This window comes from Idiotropiscis lumnitzeri, chromosome 15 (genome assembly GCF_059441095.1).
Source record: "Idiotropiscis lumnitzeri isolate Australia: NSW breed Sydney's pygmy pipehorse chromosome 15, RoL_Ilum_1.0, whole genome shotgun sequence".
NCBI classification, from domain to species: domain Eukaryota; kingdom Metazoa; phylum Chordata; class Actinopteri; order Syngnathiformes; family Syngnathidae; genus Idiotropiscis; species Idiotropiscis lumnitzeri.
The window spans coordinates 6,948,373-6,969,591 of NC_142405.1; the positions used below are offsets into that span (position 1 = coordinate 6,948,373).

The following is a 21,219-nucleotide window of genomic DNA, read 5'->3' on the forward strand; positions in this document are numbered from 1 at the left end:
CTACATGTAGCATTACAACGAGACATATTTGAGGAAGACGGCCATTGTTACGAAAGAAAGAAACAGACGTAAAACGTTACGTGTGAAGTGAGCCAGCTTCGACCTCACATCGTCCACTTTAACTTGAAAATTCTTTTTTTTAATAATATCCAACATTTGTCCACTTCTTTTCACTCACCTGCACATGCATTAATTATGCATCCCAGTCGAGTAGCTCCGATCAACCAATCAGAGGATGGATAAATGCAACATCCCTTGGAGTCTTTACTCTGGTGGCTCTCGGTACATTTCATTTACACTGGAGCTGGAATCTTGTGGGAGAATTGGAAATTAAGCCACAAATGAGGCAGTGCAGCCCGGACGCACGTTATAAAAAGAAGACAAAAGACTGCTGGAAACCAAATATAATTTAATGTAAGTCTTGTTCTGTGAAATGTAGCTATGACGAAAAGGTTAGTCTTGAGATCTTCACTTGAAGTCAAATTAATTGTGCTACATGATGTCACATGTCTTCATTATACATTGGTCTGTTTTTGTTTTTCTCTTTTCATCTTCAGTAGCGCTCTACTGCTTCCTCGTCGCATGTTTTATCTACCCCCAACCCCCCCCCCCGAATGCCTCACATGTATTTTAAGGATCCGAGTAGGGGAGCTGACAGACTTATGACACAATTGTCATGGCTGATGGTGATGACCGTGTTCTGCGGCGCACCTTCCTGCCGCACTGAATCATCAGCCCTTGTCGCTCGTAAAGCTGTAATCACAAACACACAGCAACAGGGACATCACAAACACACACATTGGCATAAAACCAATTGCATTTTTAGACAAAGATGCTCTCGCACCTTCGAGAAACAATTACATTGAAAAACACAAATGGATTCACAGAGAATTTTTTTTTTAAACGTGACGACTGCACAATTAATTCCGTTTTTGGTGCATTGAGGTTTTATTTTATTTATTTATTTTTTTTTACATCTGGTAATTTATTACCAGGATATGTGTAAAATCAATTTAATGAATACATTATATCAAATTAATTTACTAAGTTAAATCGCTACAAAAATTGAATAGTAACAAGCACAAAAGACGATCAAAACAAAGTGTAAGAGTTTGTTTTAATTGTTGAACTATTGTCGGAGGAGCAACAGTTGTCACCATTCAGCTCCGTTCTTTGCGGAAGTGCAGTAAATATTTCGGTCTGGCAAATACGTTTGAATATATTTGCGACTACAATCGAACGTATCCTACTTGTAAATGCGTTCAAACATACTTGTAGGCTAAATGCTAAAAATATTGCATTTTTTTCCCCATAATGCCACCGGGTAAAAAAAACCAAACAAACAAAAAAAAAAAACAATTATTTTTGTTTGTAATAAATGTAGCATTTTTTCAATAATGGGTTAAAAAAAAAATATTTTTATTAGTAATGTTTGGGATTTATTATGTCTGCAGTGCATGATTTTTTTTTCCCGTGAGGCATTTTTTTTAGTTTCATTTTTCCACCAAAGACGCCCAGAATAGAGCGGTAAAATTAGACCTGGTAAAATTAAAGTAACTCAAAACCTTATCTATGTACCTTATCGCTAGTCTATTCATAATTCCATTTTAACCAATGAAATGGCCTGGTGTGTTGCGTCTGGGTTATGTTCTTACTAGTGACCGTAATCGCACTTACACGTTCATTAACAGCAGTTTCCCTTACTTGTCGCTTCTTCTGAAGTAATGGCTGAACGGTATGCTTGTGGCCGATGGACAAAAAAAACAAATAGGCTCATTAAAATCTCTGTTAAGGTGAAAATAAAAATATCTTGTAAATTTGACACACCACACAAGTTAACAAGAGTGTTGTTAACAAGCCTGCCAAATGTGAAGCAAAAAAAAAAATGCCGAGTGTATAAAGTGAGACTTCAAAACTGGGTCGTGCTCTCAGTTGGCAACTGAATGCGCTGAAAACTTCAACTTTCAACTGTCAATCAAATAAGTTTGTATGTTTAGCATCTATAAATCGCTATGTTTGGGTTGTAAAAATAACTGCTGTAATATATCCATGTTCCAGTCGCCGCGGAGCTTTACTACATTGCGACAAGAAGAGCTAGCCGGCAGCTAGCTTACGGGCTAACTGGTGTTCAAACGCCGTGTACTGCATGTCGTCACTGTCCGCCAGTGAAGGGAATGATTATTTCCCACATCACTCCGCAGTTTAGTTTCAGAACATCATCTTTCTTGGACTGTTTCACGTAATTATCATATTTTATTGTTGCTTCAAAGCGCATTTAGTGCTATATGGTGAGTTAGCTTAAAAAACGGGTAGAGACAGTGATGTGCTTGTGATTGCTTTGAATGGAGAAGACCGTTGATGCAGCAAAATAGCATTTCTTGGCTTCTGCTGAAATTTTTCTTTTAAGTTATATATGGTAGTTGTTGGGTCGGAAATGCACGTTATAAGCTAGTGGGTGTGGTTCTAATTTTTTTTTGCGTTCTTGTTCCTCACGTGCTTTCCTGTGATCTCTATCAATTTCCGTGGGCTCTGTTTTGCCATTTCAAAAAGGAGTGTCGAGAGAAAAAAAAGTTGGAAATTAACATAAATTGTTTTGGTGAGGGCTGTTTAGTTTAAGGCAGTTGTGACAAAAACCTTAAAATGGGTGGCGGTCTAATACATTTTTAAAGTATTATATACAACACACACTCATCAATAAATATAAATTTTCCACCGATGGTCTCGTGTAATTAGATTCCTAAAGGTCAAGTTCCACAATTTTAAAGCATTTAATTGGAAGAGGCGTCCACGCACACACTCCAAGCTCCACTAGTCCATGCTTGTTGATCACAAGCCACGGCTAATAATTAGTTTCAATGCCGAGCACCCTCCCGTCACCCATCCCTCCTTCACGCTCACACGCCTCATTTAGCAAACAATCCCGTCTTTGTCTTATGAATTCTATTAAACTGGCCCCTGCTCTGTCAAAATGAGATGAAGAGAAAGTAGACAGGCGAGAGGAGAGTCTTTGGGATGCCTGGCATGGAAGAGTTGAGCTGCATATTAAGTGTTTTGAGGATGGCTGGGGCCACATGTCGATATGTCTGCACGCACACAGGTATGGGGGGTGGCCATGTGTGTTAAGACGATCACAATGAAAACCTGAAAAGCAAGACAATGACTGACAGTGACATCGCATTCTTAGAACCTCTGGAGGGTTAAAAGTTTGCATTCAGATCCATGCGGATTAAATTACGGAATTTGATCTACATTTTGAGAGTGCATTTTTTTTTTTTCAATGACAAAAAAAACATCCCGAACCTTCATGCAATGAACAAGGTTATTACTCAATTCTTAATGGTCGAGCTGCTCTAGCAAATATAAATCGTGAAGGCCACTGGGATTCGGTTGAATGTGGCAAAATGGCCGCCTCCAAATGTGTGGATTTTTCTACTTACTTCAAATTCCACAAACTTGAAATTAATCAGAATACAGTGTGTAGACTACAGAGAGTGCATAGAACATATTGTGATTTTTATTTTTTTATTGACTTGACTTCCCCTTTAAGATTTGTTGTTTTAATTTTGGCAGGGGGGGAAGCCAATGGATGATATCAGACCGTGCGTGAGAGGTAAAGCAAATTACTTGCGACTACATCTGTTGTTGTTGAGCATTCTTCTCTGGCATTCTTCCCAGAAACCATCAGAAAGGAGCGAAGCCGAGATAGATACTGAGACAGAACACTTATTAATTGCAACGTAACCGGTTCGCTTGCCTTATATTTCAACATTACTAAGAAGTAGAGCAAGCAATTACGCAAATGCGATTTAATCCGTTTTTTGACGCAGACGCAGGTAACCAAGTCGACCATGAAAGTAACTCTATTTTTTGCTGACACTTTTCATCCCTGGTGCGGCGCTCCCGCACAGCCGAACCTTTTGTCACTGGGCAACCTGCTCTCTGAAGTGAGCCGCAGACGCCCAGCAGGGGCAGCATTTTGCTAGGGCCCTACCACAAGCTGATAATTGTTAATTTAGTCTTCAAGAGCAAGTTAGAGAGTCTCTATTTTTACTTGATTTTTCTGAGTTTTAGTATTTTTTTTTTTTATTTTATTTTATATGGAGTATTTGTGGTGTGAAAAATTTTCAATTAATTTTCATTTCTAAAAGCATTTTTTTTTTTCAGTTTTATTTTATTTTCTATGGAGTATTTGCGGTGTGAAACATTTTCAATTAATTTTCATTTCTAAAAACATTTTTTTTCGGTTTTATTTCTGGAAATTTTTTTTTCAATTTGACTTCATTTCTTTATTTTTCATTACCGATAAAAACCTTGCTGTGTTGGTGAGCGTCTGAGTGCGCCCATGAGTGATAATGATCAGCGCCGCATTGGTCCCGCCTTCTTCCTCTGATTGGTTGTTTTTATTTCAACACTTCATTAATCTGCACATTCCCCATTTAAATATTAAAAAAAAAAATCCCGAATTGAATTCTTCCTACAAGGCTCCCAAATAAATGTGTGTGCGTACATTTGTCAGATTTGGCGGAAAGACAAATTCAATTATGATATTGTGTTCAATTAGGGACACCATCATTTCAACCTCGGAAAAAAAAAAAGTGGACTTTTTGGGATATCGGCACAATCTCAAATATCCACGTCTTAAATGTCATGAGGCATCACTTGAAGCTTTTTATTTTATAGTTGCTGCATCTGGAGAGCAAGCTGCCTTTTATTTATTTGTTTTACTACATCTGTAGTGTTAACGTGATGAAAATGTGCTTTTGTGACTGGCTGTTCTCCTTTGCCTCTCAGTCTGTGCTGCTTATTAGGGCAGCAGAGGAAGTTAAGAGCTTAGGCGGGGGGGGAGATGAGTCAACCTTAAAATACGGAAATACATTGTTGCTGTGCAGAGAGATTTTTATGTGTGGGTCTCACCTGTGTGTGTGTGTTTTTTTTTTTTTTTTGGTAGCACTTGAGCAATAGCAGAAATATCATGCTTGGCAGTCAAGGAGCGTTATTCAGCATACCTTATGTAATTCACTTAAGGACTATTGATGCTAAATTTACTTTGTTGCTTGCTTTGTTTGTCTAAGGTTGAAAACGATCATAAAAAAAACAACAAAAAAAAACAAGCTACTCTTCTCCGGTCTAGTGAAGTCTGCTGATTTCGGTCTCGGAATTGCATTTGTTTTGAGGACATCTGAGCTTGAGGGAAGGGAAATTCCTTTATCTTGAATAGGGTTGAAAACCTACAAGAAGTATGAGAAAACTCTGGATGTGGTGCGTCAGTACACTTTTAATTAACTCATTCAGTGCCAGCCTAGGTAAAAATGAATGTACTTTTTTGTTTTTTCAATGATTATTTATTTCGCTATTGTGTCCGCTGCTTGACATGCGTGCAAAAGAAAAATGGAAAACCTATATTGTATTTCTGATCTGGCATTGATTATTGGAGAGTTGCACAATCCTATGCATGAGTGTATCCATTTTGTGTGCATTTATGAATGTGTATATCTATAAATACTATATAGAGCAGGGGTGGGCAAGCGTTTTGATTGGCGGGCCACAATGGGTTCTATAATTCAACAGAGGGGCCAGACCAGGAGCAGATCGATGGAGTGTTTCGGTAACCTCACCTCATCGGAGAAAAAAAAATACATTTAATTTGAAATGAAAGTGAACAAAAGCATTACAACAATATGTCTTTGAAAAACCACAGTATTTAGAAAAAACATTAACAAAGTTTATTCATTTAATTTTTTTCAAGTTTGGCGGGCCGGATTAAAACGTTTAACGGGCCGCATGTGGCCCCCGGGCCTCAGTTTGCTCACACCTTGAGCTACTGTAGACATGTTTGTGTGTGGGTTGCTTTTTTTTTTTTTTTAGCTGCAATCGATTGTTATTTCACTTGACAAGCAATTAAGTTACGAGGCCGATAAAAGACGGAATGTAACTCACGCTACCACTCTACATGTAAATCGCGCTCCGATAAAGGCACTAAGACCTGTAGTGTAAATCCAGGCCGAGACTTAAACCAACAAATGAGTGACTCAGACAGACGAGACAAAAGTGATATCCTCTTTATTCAGGAGAGAACCTCTCCCGAGGTAAGCAAACAACTGCTGACTGCATTATTAACTCCGTCTGTCGGACGCTTATAGAAAAATCACGCCTACCAAGACTCAAATAGCAAATCACTCTATAAGTCGAGGCGGCAGATGATTTGAGAACGTGAGGGATGAGGAAGAGAAAGGAGACGTACTGGTCTTTGAAGATCAACGGGTGAATCATCCTCTTTTGATAATTGGGTCTGCTTTTCATTTTGGCGCTCAGCATTGCGGTTTTGTGTACACTTTACGCTCCTTCACCTTTGCCGTCTGTGAGGCTCCAGTGGCGGGGTGAAGGCGCAAATTACAAAAAAAAAAAATACAAAGTCGGATTTGTCATGGGATCTCACCGCGTGTCGACTTTGCGAGCGACATATAGGAGGTTAATATGTGCCTTTGGGGATACTTCAAGGGATTTTTTTTAGCCTTGCTCTTTGTGGATGGTGCATGCGTTTAGAAAATTCATAATGTTCTCGTAATCACGTGATATATATTTTTTTTTCTCCAGAACGATCCTACAACAGCAGCGGTCTAGCAGATGTTGATAACGGCGGATGGTGCTGTGTGAATACAGCTCTGTAATCTTGCAAATCCATCTTGCCAAGTTTGGCACTGAATGTGGCGAGATAGACAAAGCAAAGAGAAATGAGTGGAAATCCGCAAGGTATAATGGCAGACGGTAAAATGATGGCTTGTTGCTGGATAGTTGCAGTTTAGCCGAAACGGGACGATGCGCAATTTGTTTTCATGTTACACAAGATGCTCCTCTGCGATTTGAGCAGTTTGGTGCACTTAGAACTGGATCTGAAAACCTAAAGACGATCTTGTTCCAAAATGGTTCCAATTGACAAGGCTGGACGAAGGTTTAGTAAATGACATTATTACCTGAGCCTCATTAAGAAATTAATAAATAAATGGCTGCAAAACTCTGAGCCACTTTAATTTCCAATATTTCCTATTCTGATAAATAATTCAAGATGCTGTGACGGATTATCTTAACCGGGCATGTATATATTTTTGAAAGTGATCATTAATCATTTTCCAAAACAGTTTTTATTGGCTCTTTTTCAAATAGTGTGGTTAGCGGTTGACTGTTTGAGGTTAAAAAAAATAAAAAAACACAAGTTCAATATTGCGAGTAATCTACTTTCGAAGTAGAAAGCACGGCATGTTTTATTTAACAGGAGCTCCAAGTGAATGTACAACAAGGTAATTGTTCAATTAATATTTCATGTATTATAGCCTGATTTCTCGTGGCAGCTGCGTACCTCTTCTGCATCCTGCTTTAAAAGAAAAAAAAAAAGAAAACATGATTAGAGATCGTCAAATTCAACATGCCCACTTAGCTACAACTCGCTCTTTGACAAAAAAAAAAGGTGCCGTGATGAATTTGGTCTTGAATATTATGTAAAATCAAACTGCATAAATTTAGTTTGACATTTATGTAAGGTCATTGCTCAACAGTTTTCTCTGCCAAGTTTGAGGTAATTGAATTTAGGATGATGTTTTGCCTGCAGTCATCCTCGGATTATTTGCAGGCGATGCGGAGCACAAACTCGCGTACGGCAGACTGACACCAGCCTTGAATGCTTGCTGAGACGATATGTAGATGATAAATAAGTAACAAAAGGATCATGTGCTTTTGATCGTGCGCCAACTGTGGAGTTCATGCCAAAGACCTTGAATATGGTCTGCATTTTGTCTGCTGAATTTGAAAGCATTCTTTTCTTGTTTGGTTCGTGGGTGTCGCTGAACGTTTAACATGTCTGACCAAGCTGCTTCTGCATTATTTAAAACATATCTCACATGCATGGCTTCGCAAATCACCACACATGCCGATGGCAAATTGTGCGTTTTTAATGAAGGGGTCAGAATTTCACTTAATTGTTTCCACGTGCCTCGACTGTATAATTAGTCTCAACAGTCGTTTTACAGACTTGTGACGGGCACAGATCGATGTAAACACGGATGAAAAATTATTTTGCTCAATTTGGCAACAGGGATTAGCCATGCTTGTGAAATGGAATAAAATTAATTTTGGTTTTGTAAACCAGGATTATTTTACAGAAAATATATTTTGCAGATAATTTTGAGGAATTCAGCCAAAAAAGCCACGTTTGAGTGACAGCTCATGAAATGATCCAGATCCTTGTTTGTACGGCATGACTCCTTCTTGTGACTTGCTACAAATCATTGAAATGGTCCAAAATTGTATCGCTGAATGGACATTATGTTGCTATAAGTAATATTTTGATTTGATTTGGTTTAAAAAAATATTTAAACACAAAGAAAACGTCTCCTTGCCACCTCTTAGCTGTTTGCATGCTGGTTTGCACCTGTTTGATCGTAACCTGTTCGCCAATTGTTGAAATCATTCCAAACGGAATGCTTGATCAGTCAACGTGAAACAAAAAGTGAAAAATTATCCCATTTGAAATTAAAAAAAAAAAAATAGCCCTAATAAAAAACACAATAACCTTAACATAATATTGAATAATTTCATTTCAGGGGTAGAATTGCATAATGTCAACTAAGGAAATTAGCTATTTTTAGCGGAAGTGGCCAGCATCATGAAACAATGACGATTGAAGCAAAAAAAAAAAAAAATAAAAAAATAAAAAATAAATAAATATATATATTGACTTTTGCCATTAATTTCAAAATGCAATATTCTATTTGTTGGAATAAAAACCCGTGTGGTAAAGCCTCCGTTCCAGGCAATCCCGACTATTTTTGTCTTGAAGCAAAAGTACAGCTAATGACTTTGGTGCTTCCCAGTGGACAGCCGTAATGCATTTAAGCACCCCTGAGGGAGGCCTCTGCCTGACAGTGTAGAACTGCTTCTCAGCCCGCTGTCACAATATCTTTGCATTCCTCACTCCTTTTTTTTCATCCTACCACTCTCTTCCCTGTCTGCTTCCCTTTTGTCTTCTTTGAGTACTTTATAGTGCACACTTGAGTATTTGTCTTCTGTCGCGAGATAAACAATACACCTCGACTGACTGAAAATATTTGTGTTTTCACTCCCGATTGCATTCATTCGCTTGTTTCTTGACAATTTGCTGGACATTTAGAAATCACAGTCGATTTGCACTGATTTTAATTTAAATTAGTTTTGCCACGACAACTTGCTGTTTTTAAGTTATGTCACGCGAAGGGACAATGACATCATAACTAGAAGCTCCATATCATCCCCAGGGATTTTTTTTCCTTTTTTTTTTTTTGGGGAGAAAGGGAACCATCGCAAGCAGTCTTGAGTCTTGGTGGGAAAACAACAGACAGATAGTCAACAAAACAATCACGGAGAAGCGTATCATGATCAAGGGCTCGGCATAGTGAGGGGAAATAAAAGCAGAGCAAAGAAATGTTGTAATCTTCTAAATAATGGAGAGCTGAGCAAGGGAAGAGAAACTCTAAATAATTCAGTTATGTGCGAGTTAGTGGGGTTATTTGGGTGCAAATAGGAGCATTAAAGTCAATTTGTCGCTGACAGGATTATCTCCATCCCACCTGCTTGCTACATTAACACAAGTGTGACCCCCAACGCTAATAGCACACTAACCGATCTTCAATTAAAGACCAGCCATGCAAAACTGCAAGGTTTTTATTTTTTTTTATCCAGGCATGGGGGGAAAAATGGGTGTGTTGCAAAGAAATAAAATGGTTTCTCTTGTTTTTTTTGGTAATTTTTTTTAATTAATTTATTTTTTTTTACTGTCTAGATTTTTAAGTATACTGATAAACAGATGTGGGCATTTTGTCAGTGCCGACGGAAGATGACTCAGACGTTAAAATTCTGAATTCAAATCAGCTTTGCTAGTGCTTGTAATATTATATAGTAATTCAAAATACACTCAAATATTTTATTTATTTATTTTTTTTAATCTAGAGTTTAGCTATTAGTATTTTCGATTTTCAGGGACTTGAGTATTTTTCTGTCGGTCTCTATAGTGTATTTATGCTATTGATTATATTCTGGATTCGTTTATTTTTTATTTTACTATCCAAACAAAATCCAAAGTACAAGAATTAAAGTGCAGGTGACTCAAGAAAGTCAATTTGCTTTTCCTTGATTGGTCTAGGAACCGATTGCTTGTTTGGAATCTCACAAGTTGGAGGTGACTAAGAAATGGATGAAATTCCCATTGAAATCCGCTGTTGGTGGAGATATTTTATCCCCCCCCCCCCCCTTTTTTTTTTTTAACGTATAAATACGAGAGCATCAGTTGACACTTGATGGGCATTTCCTACCCAACTCAGTGCAACTCCCTCCACGGTGTTTCTCACTCTCGCTGGGCAAACAAGAAGGATGGTGAATTTCAAGTGAAGCCTCTGCTTTTCAGTCCATGTTTTGTTCCACTTGATCACCCGTCTGTGTTTCATTTTCTTCTATTTCACCCTTTTCCCTCTTGCCGTAATCCCTGACCCATACTTCCTCTCTCCCCTCTTGATATGTGAGTATGCTATGAAGCGGCATCACAATCTTTTTATATTTACGAGTGGTCTTCCTTTAAGTGTGTATGTGCATGTGTTTAGTTTGCTGTGTGTTGGGGGGGGGGGGCTTGCAGGCGAGCCTCAAATGCTCCGAGAGCCATTTTCAAATCTCATTTTACACGGCTGAGGGTAAAAAGACCTGACAAAGCACTCTGTGAGGGAGGCTAGGAAGGGAGGATGAAAACGTGAGGAGGAACAAAAGGGGAGGGGTGGCAGGAGAAGGGGAGGAAATGATGCTGAAGACAAAAGCGGAATGTGGGGGGCAGAGAGTGAGGGACAAAATGAGGGTGAGGTTGCTCGCATCATTCTACCTGGAGGCTGGCGGAAGGGAAGCAGGGGAGGAGAAACCGAGCAAATAATTGTTTGAAGTTGGTCAATTTTGAAAAGGAAATGGGATAGACAAAGGAGGGAGGCTCATTTGCATAAGGCAATTTTGAGACCTTTGTCACATGGACAGTTTGGTTCTTCTGACATGGATATCAATTATTTGATATTCAACCAAGGAAGGCAATATTTTTGAGCAACACAGTGCATGCATGTGAGAAAGTATCTTCCAGGAAGTTCAGAAAACAATTCAAAACTCTTTGTACCATTGATGTGGACTGTAGGCTGTTTTACGCCATTAAATTAAAAGTAAACGAAAAGGTGAGTAAAGTAGTCAAAAAAATAATGTGGCGGGATGTGACTGTGTTCAGAACGAACCAATCACATTTGAGCTCAAGTTAAATGGGAGTCGGCACACCTGCCATCATTGAACTTGCCTCTGGACAACCTCAGTTAAAGTTCAGACGTATAAGGTACTTTTTGGAGGATGTTAATTCTAAAAAAAATAATATTTGGTCCCAGTAAACGGAGTAAAATATGAGAGTAAAATATTCAGCGTAACACTTACTGAGAAATTCACACTAAATACTTTACTCTGTTTACTGGGACCAATTTTTTTTTCCAGATTAAAATGTACTCTATGAAATTTACAGTTTGTTTTTTTTTGTCTCCCCATCCGAATCTCAACATGGGCCTTGAAAAGAAAGTCTTCAAATAGTTCTCTAAAACTTCCGTTTTCTGTCCTCGTGAACTAAAAGTGCAAAAATGACGCTTTACAACACTTTTGTCAGCTGCAAATTTGGACAGAAGTTAAAATGACTTTTTTCATGCAGGGGGTCTGATTTTGAGTTTAAAAAAAAAAAACTATGGCAGGATAAGCTTTTTGGAACAGCTGACATAAGAAACGGTATACAACTCTTAATTAATTAATTTTTTGCCGTCTATATTTGTGGTGATTTTTGTTTTTGTTTTTTTGCATGCTTGTAAAAACTAAAATTGCGATATAATCTGGATTACAATAAAACCAAATAGTGTTGCTCTTCCTACCTACGTAGAAGTAACGATCAAATTCTTGTCGGACTTCATTTCCTCCCCTATATGTGCAGGTGAAGCACTGAGCCTTCCTTCCCCTTCTCGCTCGCGCGTTGAGCATGTTTGTGCAAATGAGGTAATTAGGGAGGATTCCTTTGAGCTTGAAGGTTTGAGAAGAGATGTGAGGACGAGGGAAGAGAACGGGGTGGGGACGGATTCGGCCGACGTGCAGCTGACACTTCATTAGGTACACCTGCACCGTATAATGAGATCCAATAAAAAGAACCGCGGAAGATAACGGCGTTCAATTTGGATTGACGCTGGCGTCGAAGTTCACCGCATGTCCATTGTCCTTCAATTTCATATTAGTCGTTTTGTCATCTTCAATTACCGCCTTCCTGTTTCTCTTTTGAATGATTAAATCGAGTTCGTCCCTTGGTTTTCCTCATCATCTCATTCGGTAAGCATCATATTATGTCGTTTGTGATCTTCATCCCGACTGACAATTTATATCGTGACGGCAAATCACTTGTAAATCACAAACAGCCGTGTGTATGTCCATAGCGGAAGTCTCACACATGGCTGTGAAATGCCAGCGTGTCACAAACGCACACGTCGCCTCCTTTCAAAGTTGCCGAACTTTAGATGACACTTTTCTGCCGGAACTCCTGGAAAGAGTCTTGTAAATGTAGAAGGGAGAGAGTTGGTGAAAAAGACAGCTGGAAAAAAAAAAAAAAGAAGTGCAGACAGATGTGCTCCCTGTTAATTTCTCCTTCCCATATTTGGGTGTTTGCCGATCATACCGCACAGAAGCGTTTAGGTAACAGCGAATCGATTTGTAGCTTCGCAACACGCGCATTGAGCCCTGTTGGAAATAACAAAGAAGGAGAAATGTCGAGGTGAGTGAAACTAAATCATAATGCCTCCCAAAAGTGCTCCCCAGCACCGGTCGCCTTGGTAACGCACTTTTATTTGTCTCGTTTTCTTTATCTGTCAGTTTGCACCTCTCATTGGCTTCGACATCAAACATTGGTCAGGAGCTAAAATAAGGTGCCATTTTATTTGGCTTTTTTAAAGTTTTTTTGACACTATTATAAATTAGTCAATGCCGTGCCCGAGTGACTCGTTATCCCTCTTCCGTGCATCACTTCCGGCACGCATTCAAAAATAATACAGAGCTCAGCATGGGTGACGAGAGAAAGCAAAACGAGATGCAACCTGATTTGATTTAAGTCGTCTATCCGTTCCCTTGCGCTTATCCGAGGGTGCGTCGCTGGGACAGAATCTTAAACAGGGAAGCCCAAAACCTCCCTCGCCCCAGCCACTTCATCCAAATCCTCACAGATGGTGACCAAAGGTGAGGGTATAGACCGAAAACCAGACCCACTTTCAGCTCTATAATAAACCAAATAATAATAATAATAAATAATAAACCAAAAAAGTAATACCAACGGAAATCTTAGTTTCTATCATAACTACATAATCTCATTCCCAAATTTTGTTAGCCCAAAAAAAAAATGCTGAGGTCCATTCACAGCTGCAGCAGCAGCATCATCAGCGGTGGCGTTCAGCCGTGGAAGCTGCGCAAACTGACACCACCCCAAACAGCAAATTTTTGGCGGCTTGTTTACAGCTAATAGCGCTAAAACAGATTAAGTTGATGGGGCCACTGGCTCGGTGTAATCCACTGACAGTCACTCTCTCAAGATGTTTTCTGACAAGAAGCTGCGGCTCGCTGTTTATCACTGATGGTAGGCGAGGGGGCTTTAGCAAGAGGTTGGAAGTGCAAATGTGGATGAGATAAAGTAGCAGAGGCTGCAAATTCCCAAAATTCCATAAGAATTTCAACTGATTACATGAAGTCAGATTAGAACAAGACAGAAGGAATATATTTTTGGGAGCTTTTGGTTACTGTCAAACTTGCTCAGAAACGGAAGAATAGAATGAATACATGCGTGTTTTTTTTTTGTGTTGTATTTTTTATGACAATTTGGGATTGTCAGTCTATTCTGATCGCTCTGAAATTTTGTGATGCGGTAGAAGAAAATGTTTGGGTCAAATTCAGGTGCATACAAAAATGTTCCTGATTTTATTGCTTGTTTTGTTGGTTGGCAGGATTGCGCAAAAATGTAAATAGTGAAATTAATTGATTTGGTTATTTTTGCCGACGAATGCAATTTCTTGTCTTGGTTAACAAACCATTTTGTGTCTAATGGTTGGTGATAATGAACTTCAAATTGTGACCATGAACAAATGCTAACGACTCATCAAAATATCTATTGTGACTTGAACTTGTGAGATAACATGCATGTAGAATTCATTTTTTTTGTTTATAGTTATGATTATAAACTTAAACCGGGCTGAATATGTTCCTCGGAAGATTTAAGCCTTTATAGGGCATACGTTAGGTGAGGTGTTTGCCCTATAAAGCACCTGTTGTCGGATGACTTGATTTTGAATGCACCTCAAATTTATTTTCCAGGGTAATTGACAATGGCTAAAAAAACAAAAAAAAAAACAGGGAATGTGTTTTGGCATAATCCCATCTGCAAAATTGAACAAGATAAATAGAATGAAAAATTGCTTGACGGCATCTCTCCATTAATTTTCTATACCGCATGTTCTGTTCAGGGTCAAAGGTGAGCTGGATCCAATCCCAGCTGACTTTGAGCAAAGTCAAACTTGTTGCCGGTCAATTGTATAGAGCACATATCGAGACCATTCCGCACTCGCATTGTCGCTGACCGCATTTTGCCATATTCAAGCAGTCTTTAGCGTGTGTGTTTGGTGTTTGTGGTGGTCCAGTGCTGCTTCTGCTGACACATGCAAGATACCGAACCGTTCTTGGAGATGTGTCCTTTGTTTTATATATTGGATGTTTTGTTGTTCTCATTTTTCAGACCAATTACATCAGGCTGTGTGTAGAAGGTGTCTGTGTGTGTGTGTGTGTGTTCTCAGCCGGTTGTATTGTGTTGCATCCCAGTTGTAGGCAAACGCTCCAGAGAGGTTGTAGCCAGGTGTTAAGTTGGTGCAGGAGGGAGAAGCATGGCAGCTCTGCTTGGCTCAGCATTGTTCCAAATCACTCCGTGACACACAAAGCGACACATTCACTGACATGCACACGCACACACACCCCCACACACTCACAATGCATACACATTTTTTTATTTATTTTTTTTTACATGTTGCATTGTAAAAAGAATGAAATGCCGCTTCTGAAACTTGCAATGAAACATTATAGGGAGGAATGAGAAATTCTGCTGCTGTGAGTCACATTTGGTGTTGGATGTTTTCTTTTGAGTTCCAACTCTGATGGCATATTGATATTAAATATTGGCTTGGAAAATTGATTCATCGGGTATAACTCTCTATTGTCTTACATTGTCATTGTGCGATAAAATTCATTTTTCATTTTTTTTATGCATTTTTTTTTAATTCATATAACATTTTCCACAAGACCTCAACCTACCCGAGGGAGTTTTCTACAGGGTCATCAGCCAAAGACTATTTTTCGTTGTTCCGCCCCTCATCCTGGAATATCCCTTAGTGGTGGTCCAGTGAAGTAGCATCGCCCCCCCCCCGTACCAAACCTTCAGTTTGTATTTGCTCCCAAATTCGTGTCAGACCTCCTCAGGCAGACCTGCACGTTAGCCTTCTCTGCCTCCAATGATATTTCCCCGGTTACTCTGTGGAGTTGGGCTCACTGCAGTCTGAAATCTTCGAGGAGACATTTTGGCTCTCGCACGAAGCCTCTTGCTTCCGTGTGATAGAGCATCGCTGTCCATCCACTTTCCCTGCACTCTGCCACCGGGTCCATTTACTTTGCTCACCTTCTCTCTCGGGCAGCCTCCGGCCCCTCTTATGAGAGTTGTGTAGTTTTCTATAGTCGCAATGTGTTTCTGCTCAAATACATATAAAACACAGTATTGCAACATTTTATCGTTAATACAATTAAAAAAATGTGAGACCACTGATGGGCTCTAAGGTTGACCCTTGAGGAACACCACAGGCAAGCGAGCCAGGCTCTGATTTATGGAGGTCAAAAAGAGCAAAAGAAGGCAAAAAGGTTTGATACATAGGCCACACTAGGATATGAACTGTTGAACATCAGACCGAGAGATGCCAACTTTTATCTCTGAGGTTGCGATGATCACACAACTGAGATCAAGTAGAAGCAAGAGGATGTTCAAATAGCATCAAAATGTTATTTGAGACACGGGGAAGAGCTACTTGTAAGAAATGGAATTGACAGTGCCCAAACTGAAATGTATCAAAGAGTCATTTCATAAAGAAAGTTTGCCAATTTTTGGGGAAATTTTATTTGTCAAGGAGAAAATTCAACAAGCATGTCAAAGCAGCACCGTATTCCAAAGTGTTTATCCATCATTGGTCTGTGACAACCAGAACTACACTCAATTTGAATTTCTCATCTTCAGACTTTCCCTTTGAGCTCACTCACTAACTTGCTCGGGATTTGAGTCTTTACTTGCATGTCCCGATGAATAATACACATTTGAACTCCCAGTCTTCACTTATATAGTAGTTGTACAACCTGAGTGTTCAATCAAAAATTTAACCAACAGCCTGAGCTAAAGAAAAAAAAAAAAAAAAAAACAGCTTTGATGATAAATGTGCTGCTTCTAACTCCCTTTTGGACAGCGTTTCACCGCTTGATCCAACCTGCTCCTGAGTTATGTGTAGGCGAAAGCACACTTTCTGCCATTTATCGCGGTGTGTTTTCATGGTGCAACTAACGGTTTGCGTTTACTCCTCCAATTAAAGGTGTTAATCAGTGAGCGTGTTTGTGTGCGTCACCTGCAGCGGGCTTTTGCGCGTTCTCTTTTGACAACCCCACACGTAAAAGTCTTCACAAGATTTAGATATCAAATTTGCTCTGCGATTGACTGCCGATCAGTCTTGGGTGTGCTCTAAAATGTACGGGGTGCTCCATGGCGGGCTTCAGCTCAGCCATAATGAGCTTGAGCGCTACAGAAAATGAATGGATGAATCGATAGATATTTAATTGAGCAAGTTTAATTTAATTTAATATAGCAGGGACGTCTGCTTAGTTTGTCAAGCTTTTTCACAGGAAGTGTTACTAAGAGAGACATTTTTATTATGAAATATTTGAGCTAAAACAATTTTTTTTCCTAGTTTAAAAAATATATATATATATACATATGTTTTATTAATTTATTTTATTTTTTATTTTATTTAGATTTATTTTTACTACATTATTTATAACTTTTTAAGTACTTATTATCCGATTTGTAAATTTGTGTTTATTATATTTTTGCATACATATGATATCACTGTCGAAAGGGGAGTTGCAGTTTAAAAAAAAATACATATAATATTTAATTAATTTCAAATAAATTACAGATTAGATTCTGAACATTTGTCGAACAGTTTAGCTTTGGTTTTGTTTCTATGCAAGTGCAAAAACAAAATGAGTAAAAAGCTTTGTTTGTTGTGTTTATGACATGCTTCAGAAAACCATAATCAGTTTTTTTTTTTGGTTGTGTTTTCCATATTCAAGAAGTGCATCTTGTCAGAGGATTACATACTGCTTATTATATCGCTCGTGTCCTATTTTCATCCTTTCTAATAAATAGCCTGTAATATAATTATGCTATAAAAACAAAGCCTCTCCCTCTACTGGCACTTAATCCCGCCGTAGTAGGATTTAGCATAACTGCACGCCTACTGTCCATGTTTGCACACAAGCATTCACGATGTAGTAATTAATCAAGATGAACATTCACACGTGATCACGCCGCTTCAAATAATAACTCAGCCGTCTCCAAACATTCCTCTGTTAATGCTTCCAGCGCTCGATTGCATGGCGAGCATCTAACGTGTCCACGAGAGTGTATTTGGAAATGTGTTTCCAGCCTTGGCTTGCCTCCATGCTGGCTGCCTCATTTGGCTGCAAGTTAAAAGCATGAGGACTCCCAAGCTCAATATGTTATTATGCATCCACTCAGGCGTCAGCTGCAATGTCCGACTTGCACGTTTGCTCGCTGGTTTGACGTTTGGAAAGGGAGCTGGAGCCTAAATCCCTTTCTGTTTTTTTTTTTGTCACGCTTACTTTCATTGCTAGACTTTTTTTTTCCTTAGTCAAATATTTATTTGCAAGTATTTTATGCATTCATCTCATTATGTGAGTTTGTTGGCAGCAAAACGTCAGTGATTTGCAACTTCTGTTCATACATAGGAAGCCCGAATGACATAATGTTCCCAATTATGCAAGATGAGTGTCATGGCATGTGCACTTCCTACGTACACCAGCGTCTGCAATAAACTTGTGCTTGTGAGCAGCTTTTTGTCAACTTTCAGTTGCGTAAGCCTTTAACACACTCGCGTCCTTGGCTTATTTATGGAGGAAGTCAACCCACCAAATTATTTGGGATATTATGTTTGGTGCGCCATCGCTCGAGTCAAAACATGGCCTTCTGATTAATATTGCGTTTGTGGGACTTGAGTTGAGCCGCAAAATCCTCACATTTTTAGCCGACTCAGGGGGCGGCCATTTTGTCACTTTGTCGACTGAAAATGACATCACCGTTGCTCAGATAACAATCAATCATGGCTCACCTGTTTTCTGAAGCTGAACCATGATTGGTTGCCCTGAGCAACTATGATGTCATTTATAGTGGACAGAAAGTAAAAAAACAGGTGGATTTTGCTGCTTATCTCGCATTCCACTGACACAATATTGATCAGAATGCTATTTTTAGACTTGTGGGCCTGCATAGAACATATTATTGTGAAGAATTTTTTGGGGTTGACTTCCTCTTTAAGTTCTGCTCATGTCGTTGAATCTTCCGAAATGCCCTCTTAGTGCTATTAAATTGTTTTCACCACAATGGCTTAAAATTAAAATACAATTCAGGACTCCCTTACTGTTAAATAAAGTAGAAAGTACTGAAAACATTCCTTGCAGTGTAGTTGATTATAACAATAATTAATTAATTATAAACAATAATTCCATATTACAACAATTTGTGCAATACTTTCTTGTATTTTGAAGATAAAGAAAATGAGTTGTCTGTTTTTTCAGCTAAAACATCTTAATAACATCGTAATATTAAAACTTTTCTCTTGATGCACAACTTGACTTTTTATTCTCATATATTTCATTTAACTCTTTGGCCTTTTTAAATGCTTAAATTATTTGTACAAATGTGAGATTCTATCAGAAAATAAGACAAAATTTGGATTCACATGTTTTTTAATGGACGGCAATTTAAATCAATTAAGTGGCAGTGGACCTTATTTTCATCACTGTGTTGTACAAAAGTTTCCTGCCTATATCCAATATAAGCCTTCAGTTGTAAATGTCATTTCCTTTAACCTCATTCTCATCTCTTCTCAGAGCTCGGCTGCGTTGCCATGACGAGCGAGGAGTGTCCTGTGCCGCTGGGGGGCATTTCCTCAGCAGTGCCAGGGCATCATGAGGAGTATGGCTCGGCGCAGGCTGATGACGTCATCGAGGAAATGGGTCCAGGTGACGACGCCAGCATCGGAAGTGACCTGAGCACGCTTGTGGTGCCCTTCCCCGAGCTGGCGCCCGTGGTTTTCTTCTGCCTCAAGCAGACCACCTGCCCCCGCAGCTGGTGCATCCGCATGGTTTCCAGTCCATATCCTTTCCATCACTGGTGAAAATGCTATTTTTTTTTTTCGCAGGCAATAACAGTGTAGATGAGATATTTGTGTAATTATCCACGTTTGTTAGTCGATACGTTTTTTTTTTGTTTTTTTTTTTTAACTGGGCAGCAATCAGTCCAAGGTGTCTCACCTCAAAATTAGCTGGGATCCACCTGAGCCATAACCCTAATGACGATGAGCGGTTTTGAAAATTTGATGGATGGATACTTGTGGTAGTTTTTAATTTGCGGCTGATAGTGCTCAAAAATGGCACGTCTGAATCCACTTATCGTTTGCGCCAAATATGACTGTAGTGAAGTTAAGGTCAAAAGAAAATGTCGCTTCTCTGTTTTAATGCCTTTTTTTTTTAATTTTGGGCTATTGATGTGATTGTAAACAGAGAAGCATTTAAACGACATGTATAGTTGCTCATCGTCAATTTTGATGACGTGCAGGAATTAAGCTTCCTCACGTCAAACGTGCAAACCCGCCACTCGACATTAGTGAATCATAAATTTCACGCTTTTCCTATGTTGTATGTAAACAACTTATCTGCGGGCGTGCTCGTTTGCGTGTCACGTTGTCTGGCATCGATCCATAAGTGGTTTGTTTGCTGACAACGCTCACTGATGTGGCGGTGGGATTGCAGATGATCCTTTCCCGTCTCGAGTGTGCAAAAGATCACGCTGAGCCGCAGCATTGTGCATGTGTGCATCCATCGCCGCAGTGGCACAAGACACTCAAAGCTTGGTATAGCTCATTTGCCTTCAGTGGTTTTTGCTGTGGTTTGTTGTAGTAGTTCAAGAGGCTCTGGACACAAGAACTATTATTGTCGTGTGTGAACAAAAGAGAAGACTTTCGAGGACCTTTTTTTTGACCGCAAACTGGTTTCTAGTGCAAATTAGATTTTTTTTTTTTTTTAATTGCAACTCCCCTTTCAACAATGATATTTATTTACTTGGATAATTTGACAGCAAATTCTGTGTGTTTCTGTTGCCTGCTGTACGTTAAACCATGGATGTCAAACTCTGGCCCTCGGGCCAAATTTGGCCCACAGCGCAATTATATTTTTCCCACGAGGCGATACCAAATGACTACTATGCCATTTTGCATTATATATCATAATAGGAACATTTAAAATGATAATAGTAATTTTAAAAACTAAACATTATATTGCATTATTAAAACCACTTATAATAAAAATTTTCAGTAAAAAAAAAAAAAAAAAAAAATCAGCATTTCTATTGTTTTTAAAAAATTAAATGCTGGCCCACGGCTTTGTTCAAGTTTTACTTTCCGGCCCACTGGGTATTTGAGTTTGACACCCCTGCATTAAACAGATAGGTCAAGTTAATTGCGCGCATCTCTCCAGTGTTTATACGCCCCCGGGTGCATGCACATTTACTTTGTAGCGTCTCCATCAACTGAGACCAATCCTAGCATGTCAAGGAATGACGAAGATGCATGTAAGCTAATCAAGCGCTGCTTTTATGCGATGACAATATCAGATGAGGTTTGTGAAGTGTGTGTGTGTGTGTGTGCTGGAGAATGTGTGTTTACGAGAGGGTAATAAGAGGCTGTTTCACTATCTCTTGGCAGATCAATAAATCTGTCCGCCACTCAGTTAAGAGGG

At 39.1% G+C, this 21,219-nt stretch overlaps 1 protein-coding gene across 5 annotated transcripts in view; it reads left to right on the plus strand.

Annotated features, from left to right (window-relative positions):
• Window positions 1-21,219, plus strand: part of LOC148322572 (voltage-dependent T-type calcium channel subunit alpha-1I-like) — a 111,785-nt gene that overhangs the window by 9,817 nt on the left and 80,749 nt on the right. For 3 of the 5 annotated variants that reach the window (XM_088316175.1, XM_088316178.1, XM_088316179.1), the window contains exon 2: window positions 19,315-19,578. In XM_088316175.1, coding sequence (XP_088172301.1) covers window positions 19,332-19,578 — 247 coding nt within the window. In that variant the 5' untranslated portion in view covers window positions 19,315-19,331. Of the gene's footprint in view, window positions 1-12,237; window positions 12,397-12,595; window positions 12,836-19,314; window positions 19,579-21,219 lie in introns of those variants that run through there. The other 2 variants (XM_088316176.1, XM_088316177.1) reach the window with 2 other exon arrangements.